Below are 21,987 nucleotides of genomic sequence, written 5' to 3'. Positions count from 1 at the left end.
ATCTCCCCAATCTCCACTACTTTCCCCATCACTCAACTGTCTGGATCCGTCTTTGATACTAGACTTCAGTCAGTGTCATACCAACATTAGCCATCACCTCCTAAGTGATGCAACTGAGTACAAAAGAACTACCAGCCTCTGATCAACCAGGTGCTATGTGAATTGGATCCTGCCTTCAGGGTAGCATTTGTGCCTGTAATTACCTGAGCAGCACAAGATGCTTCCCAGAAAGAGGCAACATGGTGGGAGGTGGGGGGGGGGGGGGGGGGGGGGGGGGGGGGGGGGTTGGGTTTCTGTCCAGCCAGTGACCAATACTCTTGTTGACTACTCGAAAGTCCGTGCATAAACTTCATTTGGTAAAGGAGGGGACCATTGCCCCAGAATAGTGCTGCAAACTTAGTATAATGACAATTTTTTATGTTAAAGTAGAAGAAATATAGGCATATGACTACAATTGCTCTGTTATCTTTTAAACCACCATAAAATTTTCTGCTTACGTTTATATTGTTTATTCATTTTTTACATTCAGCCATTAGGTAAGTAGATTGACAGAAGATTTTGGCTTTGTTACTAGTCAGCATAGAGCTGGTGTGATTTCAGCTAATATTATTTCCAGCCAATACTATTATTACTATTACTAAAATAAAATTAAAGTTTGCATGATGGTGATGCCTATTGTGCACTTGAGAAATCTGGCTGCTAAGGAAAATCAATAAAGTTCATTTTTAGAGTTTTATTTTAAAGAAACAAGTTGCCTACCTTCACAGCTTTCATGATTTTTCATTGTCGCAATGGAACAAGCTATACAATTGAAACAAAATAGTCAGATTCACAAAAGCCGTGTAAAAGCCTATAGTCTCAAGATGCATTGAACTGATTGCAAATAGGATTATGATGTTAACCTAAATTTTTGAGTTAGTCCGTGAAACTAACTGCTATATCTCACTTTTTTTTATTTTTAAATGCAAAAGCAAAGAATTTCAGGATATCAATTGGCCACAAGGATGTTCTGCTAACCTTTAGGAGATAATTAGTGGCCAATTAGACTTCCAAAACAGGATTGACAGTACAGGGGTTCTGCTAACCTGTCTCCTGACATACACACAAACTTACAGCAAGGCCGACAGGTTAGGAATCAGAAACTGAAACCTAAAGTTAATATTCCTATTCCCTAATCCAGATACATACATTGAAAATATTTGTGCCAGACTTTCTTTCAGGTCAGATGACCTCAGCTAACACAGCAGAAGTAAGGAGATTTTCTCATTTGCTTACTTGCTTTCTCCAAAAATTTACTGAACCTCAATTAAGTTAGTTATTGCATCAGTATTCAGATGGCAGGATTTCAAATTTTGTTTATAAAGGTGGATAACAATACAAGAAATAAGGGCAGGAATAGGCATATGCGTTTTGGAACTGAACTTCCAATAAGATCATAGCTCCATAAACCTAATTTTTTTCATGGCCTGCCTGACATATCACTTGATTCGTTAAGTCCCTAAGCATCTTTCAATCACAGTTTTGAATATACACATCAAGTGAGCATTGACAGCCTTCTGCAGCAGAAAATTGCGAAGAGACACAAGCATTCTTTTATTTCTGTCCTAAATGCCTGACCCCTTACTCTGATTCCAAATCTCACAATTCTAGACCGGCCAATCAGAGAAGACAGTCTCACAGCATCCACCCTCTCTTGTTTTTATATTGCAATAAAGGTCTTGTCTAATTTTTCTAAACTAATACAGGTACATTCTACTTGTTCTCTCCTCATAAACCTACCTCATAATCTAGCGAACCATTTTTCCACCCATCTCTCACTTTCCTTAGTTATAGAAATGAAATTGTGACCAATTTTTGTATGATCTCAAGAAAGCTCTATGCAAAGCAGTATGGTTACCTTAAGCTTGTACTCTAAACCTTTTGAAACAAAAGATAATATATCATTTATTTTCCTATTTGCTTGCCGTACCTGCCTGTTAGCTCTGTGGTTTGTGCATAGATATCCATATCCCTCCGAACACCAACATTTATTCCCTGACAGCTTTTAAAATAAAATTCTACTCTTCCTTCCAAAATGGATAATTTCATATTTCATTGCATTATATTTCATTTGCCCCAATCAGTTAAATGATCTGTACTTCTGGGTAACCACCTGCACTTGGTCTACAGCTTAGTTTCCTTTCTAGTTTTGTAGGTCATGGAGTGAATGAGACAATTGAAATTCTTTAGATTGTAATGATTTTATTTTTTTTTTTAATTTCTGTCATCATTTACACATAGCTAACTGAAAACTGAAAGGTGGCCAATGACTTTTGAAATGTAAAAGGCAGTTAATAGAAAGTGCACAAATTATGAAGAGCAATTGAAATTTAAATTTTGCCTGCAGTTCCCAGTGGTGAAGTTGATTTTTTTTTTGAAAGTTTAACATTTTAAAGTAATTTACAAGTAGAAACACTGTTTATAGGGTAACAGCATTCTGTCCACTCCATCCCAAACCCCTCCATCTACCACTACATACCTCCAACTTTAATCTATTGTCATTGAAAACGCACTCAGAAAAAATGTTTGAAAAGTGCCTTATGCTTGAAAAACATAACATACGTAATTCACTTACATGGTGTGAAAAGACTAGTGGATTTCTCTGGTGGATATTCACCAATATTTGCTGTTGGGATGTTGAATGCTGTCACAAAGTAATTGGTTGCTGGCTTAACAGGATATTCAGCGTAATAAAATTGCCACTTGAAAAAAGGAAGCGATATTTTTAATGTAACAAGGTGTTATATTTCAGGGATATTTGTAGCTTTTACTATATTTTGTACAACCTTACAAAATTCTGAAATACAATGTATACCGTGACATACCACGGAGTGCAACGGAGGCCGGGACATTAAATGTCTTCAAGGCAGAGATTGATAAATTCCTAACCTCGCATGAAATTAAGGGATACAGGGAGAGTGTGGGTAAGTGGTATTGAAATGCCCATCAGCCATGATTGAATGGTGGAGTAGACTCGATACGCTGAATGGCCTTACTTCCACTCCTATTTCTTATGGTCTTACAGTCTTAAGGATTCCTGAACCATTATTAAGTGAGTTATCACATCAGTATTCAGAAGGCAGGATACCAGATTTTGTTTATAAAGGTGAATGACAACACAAGAAATAAGAGCAGGAATAGGCACAAGCCTCTTGGACCTGAGCTTTCAATAAGATCATAACTGCGAGATCCAAGATGGCGGAGACTCAGCAAGTCTGAGTCTATAGTGCTCCTCCCAAGACTTCTCCCGCCTCCACCACACTCACTAAATCATTTAAAATAGTTTTACTTAATGTAATTAGTTGCTCAGCACTAAATTTAAATAGTCTAGTCTCCTGTAAAAATGACTAGGGGGAAAGGAGCCCACAATTCTCAGTAGGCAGGAAGCCTTCCCCCACCCTCCCCAGCTGCAGCAGAGGCTTCCGCAGCTGCCCCGGGGAACTTATCTACGATGGCGAGTCTTGTGGAAATAATCTCTAAACTCGATGTGAAGATCAATGCCTTCATTGAAGAGTCCCAAAGCTGATGGAATTCACTTTTGGCCGCGCTTCAAAAGCACGGCCGAGACATCAAAGAAATCAAACGCCGAGTCAGAGGGGCGGAGCTAAAGGCCACGACCTCCGAGATCATAGCAGAATCGGCCGTGGATCGGGTCCAGACTCTCGAATAGCAAGTCCAGACCTTAGAAAATCAGATCGATGACCTCAAGAATCGAGGTCGTCGAAAAAATATTTGTTTGCTGGGTCTTCCCGAACGGGAAGAAGAAGGCCAGCTTACACCGTTCCTCGAGCAGTGGCTTCCACAGCTGTTAAATCTGGAGGCTGGATCAGGCCAGGTAAGGATGGAATGGGCCTACTGGGTTGTAGTGCATGGGCCCGGCTCGAACCACGCCCCCGCCCGGTCCTGTTCCGGCTGCAGAGTTACAAGGAGAGGCAGATGCTCTTGGAAGCTTCCAGAAATCTTGGGAAAGATCCACAAGCCATGATTTATAAAGGATCCAAGATTATGTTAATTCAGGACTTTTCCCCAGCTTTGGTCTGAAAGAGGAAGGCATTTGACGAAGCAAAGAAGCGTTTAAGGGACTTAAACATTCAGTACTCCTTGCGCTACCCAGCTACGCTACGCTTCAGCCATGAAGGGTCCGTGTATAACTTTGGATCACCGAAGAAGGCCAAGGAACTTTTGGACTCTCTTAGATAAATTATAAGAGTTAGTTGATGTTGTTTTGCCCTCCCCCCACCCCGGTTAACCCCCTTTTTTTTTCCTTTCATTACCTTACTGTTTAATATTATTTCTGGGGGGTGGGAAGAGGAGTTTATTTATTTATTCTTTACTTAGCGATTTTCTTCCTTTTTTTATATATACATTGGCCAGGGGGTCTAGTTAATGTAGATAGGGGGAAGGTGGTTACCTTATCCTATTTTATCTCTTTCCTTAGGAGCAGGGTTGTTTTCCCCTGCTATTCTGTATTACTATATTTAATTATTATTTGCTAAGACTGTAATTTTATAGTCATTTATGTTCATATATGGTATTAATATTACCAAATATATCCAGGTATTGATGTAGGTGGGGGAGGGGGGGGGGGGGGGTAGGGTACTCATTGTGAATTCTAGCTCAGTAGTATATTTGAATTTTCTTTATCCTATCGTGGGGTACCTGGGTCAAGGGTGGGGCACTCTTTGGGAGAGGTTATGATGGGATTTTGGAAAGGAAGTGATGCCCCCTAGGAATAAGGGGGAAGATCTCCGTTTAAATACGTTTTATATTTTTTTATTTAGAAATAGTTTTTTATTATATTGTTCTGAGTTTATTAAAGAGCCTTTATTTTTGTGAATTTTATATGCTCTATGCTCGGGATGTTTTGGATAAGGTTTCTTCTCCCGGGGGTCTCGGACTTGCCCGGTGATTATGGGTAATTGATCGATTAAATGGTGCACCTGGAATGTCACGGGGAGTAATTCACCAATCAAAAGGAAGAAAATGTTATCAAAATTCAAGAAAGAAAGGATCGATATAGCTCTCCTATAGGAGACACATTTATTGGATAAAGAACACCTAAAATTATGACAGGGAAGAGATTATTTTCCATTCTCTCTTTCTGTGCAAGGAAAAATATTTTGGTAAACTGGGTGGCTGAGGGCCCTCATGGACATTCGAGTTGGCACAGAATAATTATGGAATATACTCGCCCTGACTTCCTTACAAATATGGTGCATCAAAAGAAAAATCGAATTACTCCATAAAATATGGCAGCCCTTCTTAATTACACAAATACAAATATCTCAGTCATCCTAACAAAGGCCTTCATTTAATTGAGAGGGTGAACCTGGTCGGTCCGGGGCCCCTTAGGAGAGGAATCCCGCAGGGTTTTGTTGTGATCTGATGTTAACACATTCCGAGCATGTATGTCACTACTCAATTTCTGTGTTATCCATTGTTTTTTTTTCTTTTGAATAATGTAAGAGTTTTAATCATACACTCTGGTTAGTTGTAGGTTAGATGAGTAGTTAGTTGAGTTTTGTTTTCTTTTCTCAGTTTTTTTTTCTGTTTGATAGATTTTGGTTATTATTTATTTAAGATTTAATTGTATATCAATGTTTATACTTGGAGTTTTTTTAGTTTTCTTTTGTTAATGTTTAAAAGCATGTTAAATTTTCAATAAAAATATCTATTAAAAGAATTTTAAAAAAAGATCATAATTTTTCTGTACTCAGCGAGTCATGAGTTCATGGAATGCCCTGCCAGTAGCAGTGGTGGACTCTCCCTCAGTATGGGCATTTAAGCGGGCATTGGATAGGCATATGGAGGATAGTGGGCTAGTGTAGGTTAGGTGGGCTTGGATCGGCGCAACATCGAGGGCCGAAGGGCCTGTACTGCGCTGTATTCTTCTATGTTCTATGTTCTATGTTCTAACTGCATGTTAGACACATGTTAGACACTGACAATTTAATTGAGAGGGTGAACCTGGTCGGTCCGGGGCCCCTTAGGAGAGGAATCCCGCAGGGTTTTGTTGTGATCTGATGTTAACACATTCCGAGCATGTATGTCTCTACTCAATTTCTGTGTTATCCATTTTTTTTTTTCTCTTGAATAATGTAAGAGTTTTAATCATACACTCTGGTTAGTTGTAGGTTAGATGAGTAGTTAGTTGAGTTTTGTTTTCTTTTCTCAGTTTTTTTTTCTGTTTGATAGACTTTGGTTATTATTTATTTAAGATTTAATTGTATATCAATGTTTATACTTGGAGTTTTTTTAGTTTTCTTTTGTTAATGTGTAAAAGCATGTTAAATTTTCAATAAAAATATCTATTAAAAGAATTTTAAAAAAAGATCATAACTTTTCTTTACTCAGCGAGTCGTGAGTTCATGGAATGCCCTGCCAGTAGCAGTGGTGGACTCTCCCTCATTATGGGCATTTAAGCGGGCATTGGATAGGCATATGGAGGATAGTGGGCTAGTGTAGGTGAGGTGGGCTTGGACCGGCGCAACATCGAGGGCCGAAGGGCCTGTACTGCGCTGTATTCTTCTAAGTTCTATGTTCTATGTTCTAACTGCATGTTAGACACATGTTAGACACTGACAATTTAATTGAGAGGGTGAACCTGGTCGGTCCGGGGCCCCTTAGGAGAGGAATCCCGCAGGGTTTTGTTGTGATCTGATGTTAACACATTCCGAGCATGTATGTCACTACTCAATTTCTGTGTTATCCATTGTTTTTTTTTCTCTTGAATAATGTAAGAGTTTTAATCATACACTCTGGTTAGTTGTAGGTTAGATGAGTAGTTAGTTGAGTTTTGTTTTCTTTTCTCAGTTTTTTTTTCTGTTTGATAGATTTTGGTTATTATTTATTTAAGATTTAATTGTATATCAATGTTTATACTTGGAGTTTTTTTAGTTTTCTTTTGTTAATGTGTAAAAGCATGTTAAATTTTCAATAAAAATATCTATTAAAAGAATTTTAAAAAAAGATCATAACTTTTCTTTACTCAGCGAGTCGTGAGTTCATGGAATGCCCTGCCAGTAGCAGTGGTGGACTCTCCCTCATTATGGGCATTTAAGCGGGCATTGGATAGGCATATGGAGGATAGTGGGCTAGTGTAGGTTAGGTGGGCTTGGATCGGCGCAACATCGAGGGCCAAAGGGCCTGTACTGCGCTGTATTCTTCTATGTTCTATGTTCTATGTTCTAACTGCATGTTAGACACATGTTAGACACTGACAATTTAATTGAGAGGGTGAACCTGGTCGGTCCGGGGCCCTTTAGGAGAGGAATCCCGCAGGGTTTTGTTGTGATCTGATGTTAACACATTCCGAGCATGTATGTCACTACTCAATTTCTGTGTTATCCATTGTTTTTTTTTCTCTTGAATAATGTAAGAGTTTTAATCATACACTCTGGTTAGTTGTAGGTTAGATGAGTAGTTAGTTGAGTTTTGTTTTCTTTTCTCAGCTTTTTTTTCTGTTTGATAGACTTTGGTTAGTATTTATTTAAGATTTAATTGTATATCAATGTTTATACTTGGAGTTTTTTTAGTTTTCTTTTGTTAATGTGTAAAAGCATGTTAAATTTTCAATAAAAATATCTATTAAAAGAATTTTAAAAAAAGATCATAACTTTTCTTTACTCAGCGAGTCGTGAGTTCATGGAATGCCCTGCCAGTAGCAGTGGTGGACTCTCCCTCATTATGGGCATTTAAGCGGGCATTGGATAGGCATATGGAGGATAGTGGGCTAGTGTAGGTTAGGTGGGCTTGGATCGGCGCAACATCGAGGGCCGAAGGGCCTGTACTGCGCTGTATTCTTCTATGTTCTATGTTCTATGTTCTAACTGCATGTTAGACACATGTTAGACACTGACAATTTAATTGAGAGGGTGAACCTGGTCGGTCTGGGGCCCCTTAGGAGAGGAATCCCGCAGGGTTTTGTTGTGATCTGATGTTAACACATTCCGAGCATGTATGTCACTACTCAATTTCTGTGTTATCCATTGGTTTTTTTTCTCTTGAATAATGTAAGAGTTTTAATCATACACTCTGGTTAGTTGTAGGTTAGATGAGTAGTTAGTTGAGTTTTGTTTTCTTTTCTCAGTTTTTTTTTCTGTTTGATAGATTTTGGTTATTATTTATTTAAGATTTAATTGTATATCAATGTTTATACTTGGAGTTTTTTTAGTTTTCTTTTGTTAATGTGTAAAAGCATGTTAAATTTTCAATAAAAATATCTATTAAAAGAATTTTAAAAAAAGATCATAACTTTTCTTTACTCAGCGAGTCGTGAGTTCATGGAATGCCCTGCCAGTAGCAGTGGTGGACTCTCCCTCATTATGGGCATTTAAGCGGGCATTGGATAGGCATATGGAGGATAGTGGGCTAGTGTAGGTTAGGTGGGCTTGGATCGGCGCAACATCGAGGGCCGAAGGGCCTGTACTGCGCTGTATTCTTCTATGTTCTATGTTCTATGTTCTAACTGCATGTTAGACACATGTTAGACACTGACAATCATTCAAAATATTTTTTATGATTTCTGATAGTAATTATGTTGGTTGGTTGTCTTGTGATTCATGAAATCATTACAGTAGAAAATTATATTTAGTAAGTTCCTGTCTAAGCAAAGGTTTACACTTTTTTAAAGAATATTAGTTTAGCATATTACATTCATTAGGAAGTCTACATAACTCACTGGTTGACCTTGAGGATTTTGTGCTGATTCAAACAATGCACTGTAATCACATCGAAAACAGGTTGTTTGAGGACTTTGAATGCATATCATAGTGGCTCTAAGTTCTTGAATGCTTCCTAGAAAAAAAGACCACAAGTCAAAATCGGAGAGATTACATCAAAATGACACCAATCGAGTCAGTTACAACAGTAAACAATGTGAAAATGAACCATGCGATACTTAGTAAGATTTCATGCAGTGCAGCAATAATTAAACTTTGTTACAACTAAACAACAATAAATAGGGACAGCTTTAAATGAAAATGGTCTGCATTGTAGCTGCGAAATCAGTTTTTTTTCTCAAACTGTTGTTTTTTATTTGGTTTTTAAATCTATGGGTTGCATCCTGACTCTCCTCAAACAAATGTTCGAATCTGAACATGAAAAATTCATAATGCCAAATGCTCTGAATTTTTTATGTTTCATTACATAAAGTTTGAACCACACTGGATAAATATGGATTATACAAATCCAGTACAAATTGGTGAAATATTGTGTTTGACTAGCTTGATTAAGAATTTTAAGAGGTGACAGAGAGGATGGGTGAAGTAATTCTGTTGATGCCACGTACATGGACTTAAAGAAAGGTATTTGATAAATCATCACATAATAAGTTTTTTACAGCAAGTTGAAACCCATGGAATAAAAGGCACAGTAGCAGCATGGAAATTAAATTGGCTGAGTGACAGGATAAAAAGAGTCGGGGTAAATGGTGAATGGTTGTTTTTTTCAGAAAAGGGGATATTATGGTGAGATTCCAGGAGTTGGCACCAGGATTGCAACTCCATTTCATTGATATTCACCACTTAAGTTGGATGGACACAGCACAATTTCAAATTTGCAAAGAGGCAAAATTTGAACGCATTGTGAATTGTGAACTGAGGAGGACAGTGATACACTTTGAGGAGTCATAGACAATCTGATGGAATGGGTGGACAAGTGGCTGTGTTGAGAAGGGGGAGTTCACTGAGAACCAACCTCGTGTCCTTGTTCTAAATACCTTACGTTCTTCCAATTCCACAACCACTGTCTCACAAAATCCCTCCCACTATTATTTACATCTGGCCTGGTCACTCTGTGACTGGCACTCCAAAAGCAGCCAGCACTTCTGTGGTGACACTACTGATCAAAAGAATTGTTGGCCTCTGGATGGCACTTTTTGATAATTGCGATCTCTGAGGACTTGACCGTAGGATAGGCCTGACAGCTGACTGATTATTTTGTGATTTGGTGTGCTTTTCCAAAGGCAATATGGGCCTTCAATTGGCTGTCCTGGAGGTGGGAAAATCACCTCCCCATGATGCAGCTCTGTGATTCTATATTGAGCATGCTTAGAAAGGGCATATTCACCTACACACCATGCAATGCAATAGGTGGATTTTCAGTAATTATTTTAAATGAGCAATATATTTTACATTAAACCACATCTTAGAACTTTCTTCTGAACAGCAGTGTGGGTATACCTACATCACGTGGACTATAGTGGTTCAAGAAGATGACTGCCAATCACTTTTTCTTAGCAAAGGGCAACAAATGCTGCCCTAGCCAAATTTCCCACATCCCATGAATGAATTAATAATAAGTATATATTGGAAGACTATCTCACCATCTGGGCTGATGGTCCAGCTGATATTAAGCACTGAACGCTGACTTTCTTCCGATTGTTGTAACCGAACTTGAAGATCCAATATATCTGAAGGGGTTTTCTCATTTGGCATTATCCACTCTGGTGGTGGTTCATTAACTACATTAAAAGTATACGATTTCATATTTTTACATGCAATTATGCACACTATATTCAAGCAAATAAGGTTCACAGGCATAAAATGTGAAAATTGGCTCAATATGTGCTCTATACAATGATAATCTACTAACACTGAAGGGTAGGCATGATTTTCATCTATTCAATAAGCAAATGAATGGTATAGTGGCTCAGTGGTTAGCACTGCAGCCTCACAGCACCAGGGACCCAGGTTTGATGCCAGCATTAGGTGACTACCTATGTGGAGTTTGTACATTCTCCCTGTGTCTCCACATCCTCCGATTTCCTATTGCAGTCTAAAGATATGCAAGTTAGGTGGATTGACCATGATAAATTGTCCACAGTTTCCAGAGATGCAGGTGAGGTGGGAAATGTAGAGTTATGGGATTAAGATAGGTGTCTGAGTGGGATGTTGTTTGTAGGGTTGGTGGACACTCGATGGGCCAAATGGCCTCTTTCCACACTGTAGGGATTCTGTGATAACGTTTCCACATTTTGAACCTCTTCCTACTGAAATTCTAACTCATTCAAATCTTTATTGTTGTTACCATTCATTGAGCTGAACCCATAGTGATTTCACAGAGAGAAGGAAACTGCAAAGTTGGATAGAGATCGTCTCTTCTGGTGGCAAACAGAAAATAAGGAAACAGAGGCCAAGAATGACTCTGGAAAGCCAAAAAAAGTAGGTCCTGAACTGGCTGCTATTAGACCATTGGAAGTTTCACCATAATAATAACCATTGGATGCTTGGAACATTATTTAAAGAGCAGGAAGGTGTATTAAAAATAGGAAGAATATACAAGGCGATACGGTATAGAGTCAAGCACTGTCAAGCACCACAAGCAGTCCAGCTCTGTTTCTGCACAGAACAGCTTCAAAATAGAAGTACTGTGAGCTTTTAAGTTATAGCTGAGACACCAACATGCTAAAAGGTATGGCACAGCAAGGCAAGGTGAGGCAAGACAAGGCACAGATGCTGTAAGTATGCAAGTCTGTGCTAAGTAAGTGAACACGAAGACTGTGAACTGGCAACTCTGGAGTGCAGCCTAGTCCAACCTGAGAGTTAGGTCCCTGTGCTTGTGTGCAAATTTTCTTTGCAAATTCATTTCAATTGTAGTTGCAGATGCAAGCCTAAGTGCAACATTGAAGTGCAGATGAATATCGCAAATGGATCAGACATGATCTAGCCTCTCTATGCCATCAAGGCATATGCAGGTTGCCAGTCCAAGGATGGGGGGGGGGGGGGGGGGGGGGGGGGGGGCCAAGCTTACTGAAGTGTGCCTGAAACACTGGTGCTAAATATCCAAGACAGCAGCTCAGAGAAGCAACCATCAAGTTGGAGTCACCAGGCCATAGAGTCAGAGAGAAGTACAGCACGACACAGACCCTTCGATCCAACTCATCTATGCCAAGCAGATATCCCAACCTAATTCATGTACCCATCCAGATGCCTTTTCAATGTTGCGATTGTACCAGCCTCCACCACTTCCTCTGGCAGCTCATTCCATACACGTACTACTCTGCGTAAAAAAGTTGCCCCTTTGGTCTCTTTTATATCTTCCCCTCTCACCCTAAACTTATGCCCTCTAGTTCTGGACTCCCCGACCCCAGGGAAAAACTTTGCCTATTTACCCTATCCATGCCCCTGAGGGCTGAAGGTCACCCCTCAGCCTCCGACGCTCCAGGGAAAACAGCCCCAGCCTGTTCAGCCTCTCCCTATAGATTTGCTGTTGATGAAGGTGATATTGAAAATGACCCCCTTTAATTGGGCATTTCACTGCCCCTAGCAAGAGTCTTGTTTTGATGTCTGGCACTCTGTTAAAAAATGCAATTAGTTGCTCCCACCATCAAAAGGGGCCTCATTTGACTTCTTGTGCAATTCTCTTGGATTTCTCCCTATAGTTCATGTCACTGAGAATCCAAAGAGGTTCTGTCCAGTGAGTTTTCAGGAGAGGGATAGAGAGCTTTAAGACATTGGTAGTTGAAAGCACAGCCATCAGTAGTTTGGAGATCAAAATCTAGGAGGCCCGGGAGACCAGAACTGGAAAAGTGAAGATTCTCAGAAGATTATGTATGTACACATATAATGCAAAAACGTAGAACTTTAACAATTAATGAAAATACATACTTACATTGTTTTTCTGTGCAGGTTATCTGTCAGCATAAAAAAAAGTTTATTTCAAATCAGATGAAGTCCAACAGAATGCATGCTATGATCTGTTTTAAATACAAATAATATCTATTTTGCATATGGTTAGGAAAATATAGTTGCAGAAATAGGCAGTTGTAAACATAGGGGATTGGAAACAAGAATTTGAATTTTGAAGTTGAAGCAATGATTAAATAAAGCAATATCATTGAGCACATTGATAATGGTTGAATGGAACTTTGTGCATGTTAGGAAGGAGGCAAGTTTTGAATAATCACAAATTCACTGAGAACAAAAGTCAAGAGGCTGGCTAGGAATCTTCGGCAGTAGTCAAATTTAAAGTAAGGGAGACGTGGATAAGGGTTTCATCAGCAGAAAAGTCAAAGTAGAATTGGGCAAAGATGGAAATAGGCAGTCTTTGTGATAATATGGATATGCTGCCAGATGCTTAACTCAATGTCAAAAATTACAGTATCATTTCTAACCAACCCAATTACACCTCAAGCATTTATCAAGGCTAATAATAGTGCCACTGACTAAGAATTTGTGCAGAATCCAATGACAATAGCTTCAATTTTCTACATACTTGCTTGGAAGGAATTTCTATTCATCCAATATTGGAAATTGGACAAGAAATGTGAGAAGTTAGAGACAGTGGTAGAGCAGTGGTAGATTTTATTGTGGTCAGGGTATAGATGAAAACTAATGTTTTCAGATTATGTTACCTGGCACAGCAAGAAAATCAGAAATGAAGGGCAGATCTTTGGAGGACACTAGAGATAATTGGAGAAGGTTATGCATTTAGTTAAAAATCAGGTGATTGAAGGAGCGGCGCTCCAAAAGCTAGTGTTGCTTCCAATTAAACCTGTTGGACTATAACCTGGTATTATGTGTTTTTTTTAACTTTGTACACGACAGTCCAACACCGGCATCTCCAAGTTATGCATTTAGTTTCTTTTACATTACAATATCAAGTCATAAGGAAACATAATGAACACATTTCTTACAGCAAAATAAAGCAATTTAATAGAAAAATACATCAATTTAAGTGGTGTAAGCAATAGCTGCCCAAACTATTTAATATTATTAACAGTATTTCACCAAACTTGCAGAAGCCACATTTATTTTACTATAATACAGATAGTACAGTATGTAGAAAATACTGCACAGTATAAAGCAGGAAGTGCAAACATTAGGAAACTATCCCTAATTTGATAAATTATTGCTAACATTAGGAGATTTTTTTCACCTATTGTAATGATTTATAATCACACGGCATTCAGGATGAGCTTGGCAACTGGATATAAAATTTGCTTAATGGCAGGAGACAGAGAGTGATGGTGGAGGGATGTTTTTTGGACAGGAGGGCTGTGACCAACTGGATTCCACAGGGATCTGTGCTGAGTCCATTTTTAGATGACACCAAATTGGTGGTACAGTGGACGGTTATAGTCATAGAGTCATAGAGATGTACAGCATGGAAACAGACCCTTCGGTCCAACCTGTCCATGCTAACCAGATATCCCAACGTAATCTAGTCCCACTTGCCAGCACCCAGCCCATAGCCCTCCAAACCCTTCCTATTCATATACCCATCCAAATGCCTCTTAAATGTTGCAATTGTACCAGCCTCCACTACTTCCTCTGGCAGCTCATTCCATACACGTACCACCCTCTGAGTGAAAAAGTTGCCCCTTAGGTCTCTTTTATGTCTTTCCCCTCTTACCCTAAACCTATGCCCTCTAGTTCTGGACTCCCCGACCCCAGGGAAAAGACTTTGTCTATTTATCCTATCCATGCCCCTCATAATTTTGTAAACCTCTAGAAGGTCAACCCTCAGCCTCCGACGCTCCAGAGAAAACAGCCCCAGCCTGTTCAACCTCTCCCTATAACTCAAATCCTCCAACCCTGGCAACATCCTTGTAAATCTTTTCTGAACCCTTTCAAGTTTCACAACATCTTTCTGATAGGAAGGAGACCAGAATTGCACGCAATATTCCAACAGTGGCCTAACCAATATCCTGTACAGTTGCAACATGACCTCCCAACTCCTGTACACAATACTCTGACCAATAAAGGAAAGCATACCAAACGCCTTCTTCACTATCCTATCTACCTGCGACTCCACTTTCAAGGAGCTATGAATCTGCACTCCAAGGTCTCTTTGTTCAGCAACACTCCCTAGGACCTTACCATTAAGTGTACAAGTCCTGCTAAGATTAGCTTTCCCAAAATGCAGCATCTCGCATTTATCTGAATTAAACTCCATCTGCCACTTCTCAGCCTTAGGAGAAATTTAAAAAGGAGGTCCTTAAGGGTAGTAATATCTGGATTACTCCCAGTGCTACGAGCTAGTGAGGGCAGGAATAGGAGGATAGAGCAGATGAATGCATGGCTGAGTAGCTGGTGTATGGAAGAAGGATTCACATTTTTGGATCATTGGAATCTCTTCTGGGTTAGAAATGACCTGTACAAGAAGGACGGATTGCACCTAAATTGGAAGGGAACTAATATACTGGCAGGGAAATTTGCTCGAACTGCTCGGGAGGATTTAAACTAGTAAGGTAGTGGTGGTGGGGAAGGGGGGGGAGGGGGGGGGTGGGACCCAAGGAGATAGTGAGGAAAGAGATCGATCTGAGACGGGTACAGCTGAGAACAGAAGTGAGTCAAACAGTCAGGGCAGGCAGGGACAAGGTAGGACTAATAAATTAAACTGCATTTATTTCAATGCAAGGGGCCTAACAGGGAAGGCAGATGAACTCAGGGCATGGTTAGGAACATGGGACTGGGATATCATAGCAATTACGGAAACGTGGCTCGGGGATGGGCAGCAGTGGCAGCTTAATGTTCCAGGATACAAATGCTACAGGAAGGATAGAAAAGGAGGCAAGAGAGGAGGGGGAGTGGCATTTTTGATGAGGGATAGCACTACAGCTGTGCTGAGGGAGGATATTCCTGGAAATACATCCAGGAAGGTTATTTGGGTGGAACTGAGAAATAAGAAAGGGATGATCACCTTATTGGGATTGTATTATAGATCCCCAATAGTCAGATGGAAATTGAGAAACAAACTTGTAAGGAGATCTCAGCTATCTGTAAGAATAATAGGGTAGTTATGGTAAGGGATTTTAACTTTCCAAACATCAACTGGGACTGCCATAGTGTTAAAGGTTTAGATGGAGAGGAATTTCTTAAGTGTGTACAAGACAATTTTCTGATTCTGATTCAGACAGTGAAGAAGGTTATATAAGATTATAAAGAGATCTTGATCAATTGGGTCAATGGGTTGAAGGAGAAAGTGAGGACTGCAGATGCTGGAGATCAGAGCTGAAAATGTGTTGCTGGTAAAGCACAGCAGGTCAGGCAGCATCCAAGGAACAGGAGAATCAACGTTTCGGGCATAAGCCCTTCATCAGGAAGAATGGCTTATGCCGAAACGTCGATTCTCCTGTTCCTTGGATGCTGCCTGACCTGCTGTGCTTTACCAGCAACACATTTTCAGCTCAATGGGTTGAAGATTGGCAAATGGATTTTAATTTGGATAAATTTGAGGTAGTGCATTTTGGTAAAACAAATAAGGGCAAAACTTATACAATTAAAAGGAGGGCCTTTAGCAGTGTTGTGGAACAGAGAGACATAATTATATGAAGTTTGCATGACAAACAGACAGGGTGGTTAACAAGGTGTTCAGCTCACTTGTCTTCATTGCTCAGAACTCTTAAGTATTGGAGTTGGGATGTTATATTGAGGTTGTACAGGGTGTTGGTGAGGCCTGTTTTGGAGTATTGTATCCACCCTGGTCACCCTGTTATAATAATATTAAGCTGGAGAAGGTTCAGAATAGAGTTACGAGGATGTTGTCAGGAATGAAAAGTTTGATTTATGGTGAGAGGTTGAATAGGCTGAGACGTTTCTCACTGGAATGTAGGAGGTTTAGGGGTGACCTTACAAAGGTTTATAAAATTATGAAGGGTATAAATAAAGCAGGTGTCTTTTTCCTGAGGTTGGTGATTTCAAGACTAGGGTGCATATTTTTAAGGTGAGAGGAGAAAGATTTTAAAAAGATTTTTTAAAGTTATGAGGAGCAACTTTATGTTTACACAGAAAGTAATTCATGTGTGGAGTAAACTTCCAGAGGAAGTGAGAGAATGCCGGTACAGTTAGAACGTTTAAAAGACATGAATAAGAAATACTTGGAGGGTTATGGTATTCAGCACAGGCAAAAGGGACCAGTTTAGTTTGGGATTGTGATAAGCATGGACCTAATGATCTATTTCCGCGCTGTAAGACTCTATGACTGGTATACTTGTAGAAAATTGTAAATTACTGTGCAAAAATCTGGATTCGATTACAAACATATAATACTTTTCTTACCGTGACAGAAGCCGTTCTCATATAAAGAGAAGCAAAATAAAGTGAAATATACCATCCTAGGCTTGATGTCATCCCTGTCGGTGTATTTTTCCAGCTGAGTTCCTCACTGTTCCTGGTACTGAGCACAACTGATGTGCTCCCGTGCAGCGAGGCGGTGTTTTAGAATTCTTTGAAATGTGAACGTCATATGCCTGTTAATGGCCACATCACCGTAAGAGGGAAGTGAAATTATTGATCTCAGAGCACTGATACATGATCATTAGTTTGAATATCTGTCAGCCATAGGTCAAAGTAACAACGTTGCCCCTGTACTCAGTGGGCTATTACCCGGGTAGCGCGAGCCTCGAACTTTTTCAATTCTGTGCACACCTTGAGGCACCCGCCTGCTGTGAAGGCAACCCGGATAAATCAGCAGAAAGCTGTCCCCTTCGAGGAGACACGGCCACAGGAGGACCGCGACCAACTAGGAGAACCCTTCTTGACCTGTGAATGACGAACCAGTTGCAGTGGACCTTGATTTGCAGATGCCGGTGTTGGACTGGGGTGTACAAAGTTAAAAATCACACAACACCAGGTTATAGTCCAACAGGTTTAATCGGAAGCACACTAGCTTTTGGAGCGACGCTCCTTCATCAGGTGATAGTGGAGGGCTCAACACAGAATTTATAGCAAAAATTTACAGTGTGATGTAACTGAAATTATACATTGAAAAATTGATTGTTAAGCCTTTCATCTGTTAGAATACAGTGACAGTTTCAGTTCTTTCACATGTAAATCACAAAATATTTTTTTAAAAGTTGCATTCTCTGGTTAGCTGTTAACAATAGTGATAGCTAGACAATATGTTGAAGGTGTTGGCCCCCTGTGTTCTCTGTCTATGCCATGATGTTTAGATTGATTCTAATCTAAAAAGTGAGATAACGAAGTTTTACATAAATTCATGCAGTTTTTGAGCTCAGAGTTCTACATGACTGCATGCAGCTTTTGAGCAAAGTGCAATGTAACTCTGCAAGTACAATTTCACCCCACAAAATATATGTGTGCATGTGGGTCTTTGTCTGTCTGTGTGTGTGTGTGTCTGCCTGGGGTGGGGTTGTGAGTGTGAGAATGTGTGTGTGTGTAGTGAGTGCAGAGTGTCTTAAGTCTATGAGGGGATGCATGTGTGAGTGTGGGAGTGTGTGTGTCTATAAGGGTGTGTGTGGGTGTCTGTGTGCGTGTCTGTGTGTACCTGTGTCCGTGTGTATGTGAGAGTGTGTGTGTGTTTGTGTGTGTAGGAATATCTGTGTGTGTGTGTAGTGCAATGGTGATCACCTGTAATGTGACATGAACCCAAGGTCCCGGTTGAGGCCCTCCCTATGGGTACCGAACTTAGCCATCAGCCTCTGCTCAGCCACTTTCCTCTGCTGCCTGTCCCGAAGTCCACCTTGGAGGATGGTCACTTGAAGGTCCGAGGCTGAATGTCCTGGACCACTGAAGTGTTCCCCAACTGGGAGGGAACCCTCCCGTCTGTTGATTGTTGTGCGGTGCCCATTCATCCGTTGTCATAGCCTTTGCTCGGTTTCCCCAATGTACCATGCCTCCGGGCATCCTTGCCTGCAATGTATAAGATAGACAATGTTGGCTGAGTCACATGAGTACCTGCCATGTACAAGGTGGGAGGTGTTCCCACGCATAATAGTGGTATCTATGTCCACAATCTGACACGTCTTGCAATGTCCACCGTGACAGGGTTGTATGGAGTTGTCCTGAGAACCGGGTAGTTTGCTACGAACAATGATCTGTTTGAGATTCGGCGGTTGTTTAAAGGCAAGTAGTGGAGGTGTGGGGAAGGTCTTGGTGAGGTGCTCATCCTCATTGCTAATGTGTTGCAGGTCACGAAGAACATGGCATAATTTTTCAGCTCCTGGGAAATACTGAACAACGAAGGTTACCCTTTCAGTTGCAGCACTGACAACTGACAGGGTGCTGCAACTGACAGGGTATCCTTCGTTGTTCAGTACTTCCCAGGAGCTGAAATATTACGCCATGTTCTTCTTGACCTGCAATACATTATCAATGAGGATGAGCTCCTCACCAAGACCTTCCCCACACCTCCACTACTTGCCTTTAAACAACTGCCGAACCTCAAACAGATCATTGTTCGTAGCAAACGGCCCGGCTCTCAGGACAACTCCATACAACCCTGTCACGGTGGACATTGCAAGACGTGTCAGATTGTGGACATAGATACCACTATTATGCGTGGAAACACCTCCCACCTTGTACATGGCAGGTACTCATATGACTCAGCCAACGTTGTCTATCTTATACATTGCAGGCAAGGATGCCCGGAGGCGTGGTACATTGGGGAAACCGAGCAAAGGCTATGACAACGGATGAATGGGCACCGCACACCAATCAACAGACAGGAGTGTTCCCTCCCAGTTGGGGAACACTTCAGTGGTCCAGGACATTCAGCCTCGGACCTTCAAGTGACCATCCTCCAAGGTGGACTTTGGGACAGGCAGCAGAGGAAAGTGGCTGAGCAGAGGCTGATAGCTCAGTTCGGTACCCATAGGGAGGGCCTCAACCGGGACCTTGGGTTCATGTCACATTACAGGTGATCACCATTGCACTACACACACATACACAGATATTCCTACACACACACACACACTCTCACATACACACGGACACAGGTACACACAGACACGCACACAGACACCCACACACACCCTTATAGACACACACACTCCCACACTCACACATGCACCCCCTCACAGACTTAAGACACTCTGCACTCACTACACACACAAACACTTTCTCACACTCACAACCCCCATCCCAGACAGACACACACAGACAGACAAAGACCCACATGCACACATATATTTTGTGGGGTGAATTTGTACTTGCAGAGTTACAATGTACCTTGCTCAAAAGCTGCATGCATTCATGTCGAACTCTGAGCTCAAAAACTGCCTGAATTTATGTAAAACTTCGTTATCTCACTTTTTAGATTAGAATCAATCTAAATATCATGGCATAGACAGAGAACACAGGGGGCCAACACCTTCAACATATTGTCTAGCTATCACCATTGTTAACAGCTAACCCGAGAATGCAACTTTTAAAAAAAGGTTTTGTGATTTACACATGAAAGAAGTGAAACTATCACTGTATTCTAACAGATGAAAGGCTTAACAGACAATCAATTTTTCAATGTATAATTTCAGTTACATCACACTGTAAATTTTTGCTATAAATTCTGTGTTACGATCGAGCCCTCCACTATCACCTGATGAAGGAGCGTCGCTCCAAAAGCAAGTGTGCTTCCGAATTAAACCTGTTGGACTATAACATGGTGTTGTGTGATTTTTAACGTAGTGGACCTTGTGTGACTTGGAGAAAATTGCAAGTCCATTTATTGGAGGTAGTCTACGTGAACGCTGGTTGTCTAGCAAAAATCAACGTGCATTGACGATTATCAACGGCGCAATTAAACAGCAAAATTAATGATTAGTCAGTTTGGAAAGTATTCACAGAATCTCTGGTAAACCAGTAGCTGAAACTATTGCAGTCCATGTAGCCTGAGGTGTTTCTGGCCATCTACTAGTTGCAGGGAATATGTGAATAAAATTGCTAATTTTCTATATACAATTTATTGTTGTACGAAGGGTTACTGAATGATGCGCAAATGAAACACAGCATAGTAATGAATTTACAGCCTCACGGCAAGTGAAGGTCATGTTATATATTGTTGCTGTTAGTTATGTTTGTAAATAAGAATTATTGTTGTCCACTTTACCTCAGCAGGCTTCATAAATACTATTTGTCAACACAAGATCAAGAATAAACTATGACAAATATTGATGATAGAATGAATTCTCCTTCTGTCCTGCCTGTAGCACCTCCTCAGGACATCTGCTGTCATAACAGGCCATTTTCATCTGTCTTGCACCATCTTCCACTATGACCTTCTGCGACAAACGACAGGACCAGTAGGTTATGTTCACTTTCAGACTGCCATATACACAGCATCATAATACCAACAATATTGAGGTAAAACATTGACTATCTATGCTACCACCAAAACAACACTACAAATGCAACCAGATGACTATGCCCCTTGGAACCCCAACCTCCCATCCACCAGAAGGGAATAACCTGTTGTGGGTGTTTTCGAGTAAAGTTTTCAATGACTGTTACAAAATGTGCACAAAAATGCTTGCAGAAAAGATAAAGATAACATAGTAAAGGCAAGCCAGCCAGTAAAATAGAAAGACAACCTTCATGCCTTTATGTCAGTGCTGATCATCAAACATTCTTCTACTCTAATCCCATTTTCCAGCAGTTGAACTGTAGACTTGTAAGGTTTGGCACATTGTGTTCATCTTAACGGTTCTTAAATACACCACTCTTTCAGGCATGAGTTCCAGATATCTACAAAAAATTCTTCAAATCGGTCTAAACGCCCTGCCTTAAAACTGTGATCCCTGGTTATTGATCGCTTTACTTAGTACAATTATATTTCTCCAAACATTACCTCTTTATAAGAAACAAAGGCATACACTTGCAGTTACAAGTTAGTCGACATATGTGGTCACAAAGAAAAATCATTCATTACCAAAACAGTATGCTGACTCATGTTAGTTCCAATTACCAGTCTCAACACATGCACTCCATACATGATCTTTCAATCATGCAGGTCTCCTAATGATATCTCTGTGCATTGTTGTTTGCAGTTTTTCATGTATCTACTTGCTCCTAACATGATGTTCCTTCTCTGGGAAGTATAATTTTGATAGGTGCATTAGTCAGGGGAATGGGTCTGGGTGGGATACACTTCAGAGGGTTGGTGTGGACTTGTTGGGCCAAATGGCCTGTTTCTACACTATAGGGATTCTATGATTCTATGATAGTGAACACTATTGCCGTGGTAATTGTTGCTGATTTATTCTGTTGC

The 21,987-nt window shown here is 40.4% G+C and overlaps 1 protein-coding gene across 2 annotated transcripts in view; it reads right to left on the bottom strand.

Annotated features, from left to right (window-relative positions):
• il17rb (interleukin 17 receptor B) overlaps window positions 1–17,479 on the bottom strand; it is a 51,098-nt gene extending 33,619 nt beyond the window's left edge. Inside the window, exons 1-6 of one of the 2 annotated variants that reach the window (XM_043708079.2) lie at window positions 17,043–17,479; window positions 12,652–12,673; window positions 10,364–10,501; window positions 8,720–8,835; window positions 2,615–2,741; window positions 760–801 (exon numbers count right to left, since the gene is read on the bottom strand). In XM_043708079.2, the coding sequence (XP_043564014.1) occupies window positions 760–801; window positions 2,615–2,741; window positions 8,720–8,835; window positions 10,364–10,501; window positions 12,652–12,673; window positions 17,043–17,114 (517 nt within the window). In that variant the 5' untranslated portion in view covers window positions 17,115–17,479. Of the gene's footprint in view, window positions 1–759; window positions 802–2,614; window positions 2,742–8,719; window positions 8,836–10,363; window positions 10,502–12,647; window positions 12,674–17,042 lie in introns of both variants that reach the window. The other variant, XM_087993975.1, reaches the window with a different exon arrangement.
• Between the last annotated feature and the right edge of the window lie 4,508 nt (window positions 17,480–21,987).

Source organism: Chiloscyllium plagiosum, unplaced genomic scaffold, assembly GCF_037043375.1.
Source record: "Chiloscyllium plagiosum isolate Xiang-an unplaced genomic scaffold, Cpla_swu_hap1 HiC_scaffold_14, whole genome shotgun sequence".
Lineage (NCBI taxonomy): Eukaryota > Metazoa > Chordata > Chondrichthyes > Orectolobiformes > Hemiscylliidae > Chiloscyllium > Chiloscyllium plagiosum.
The sequence above is the reverse complement of the archived record's forward strand: the minus strand, read 5'-3'. Positions and strand labels throughout refer to the sequence as shown.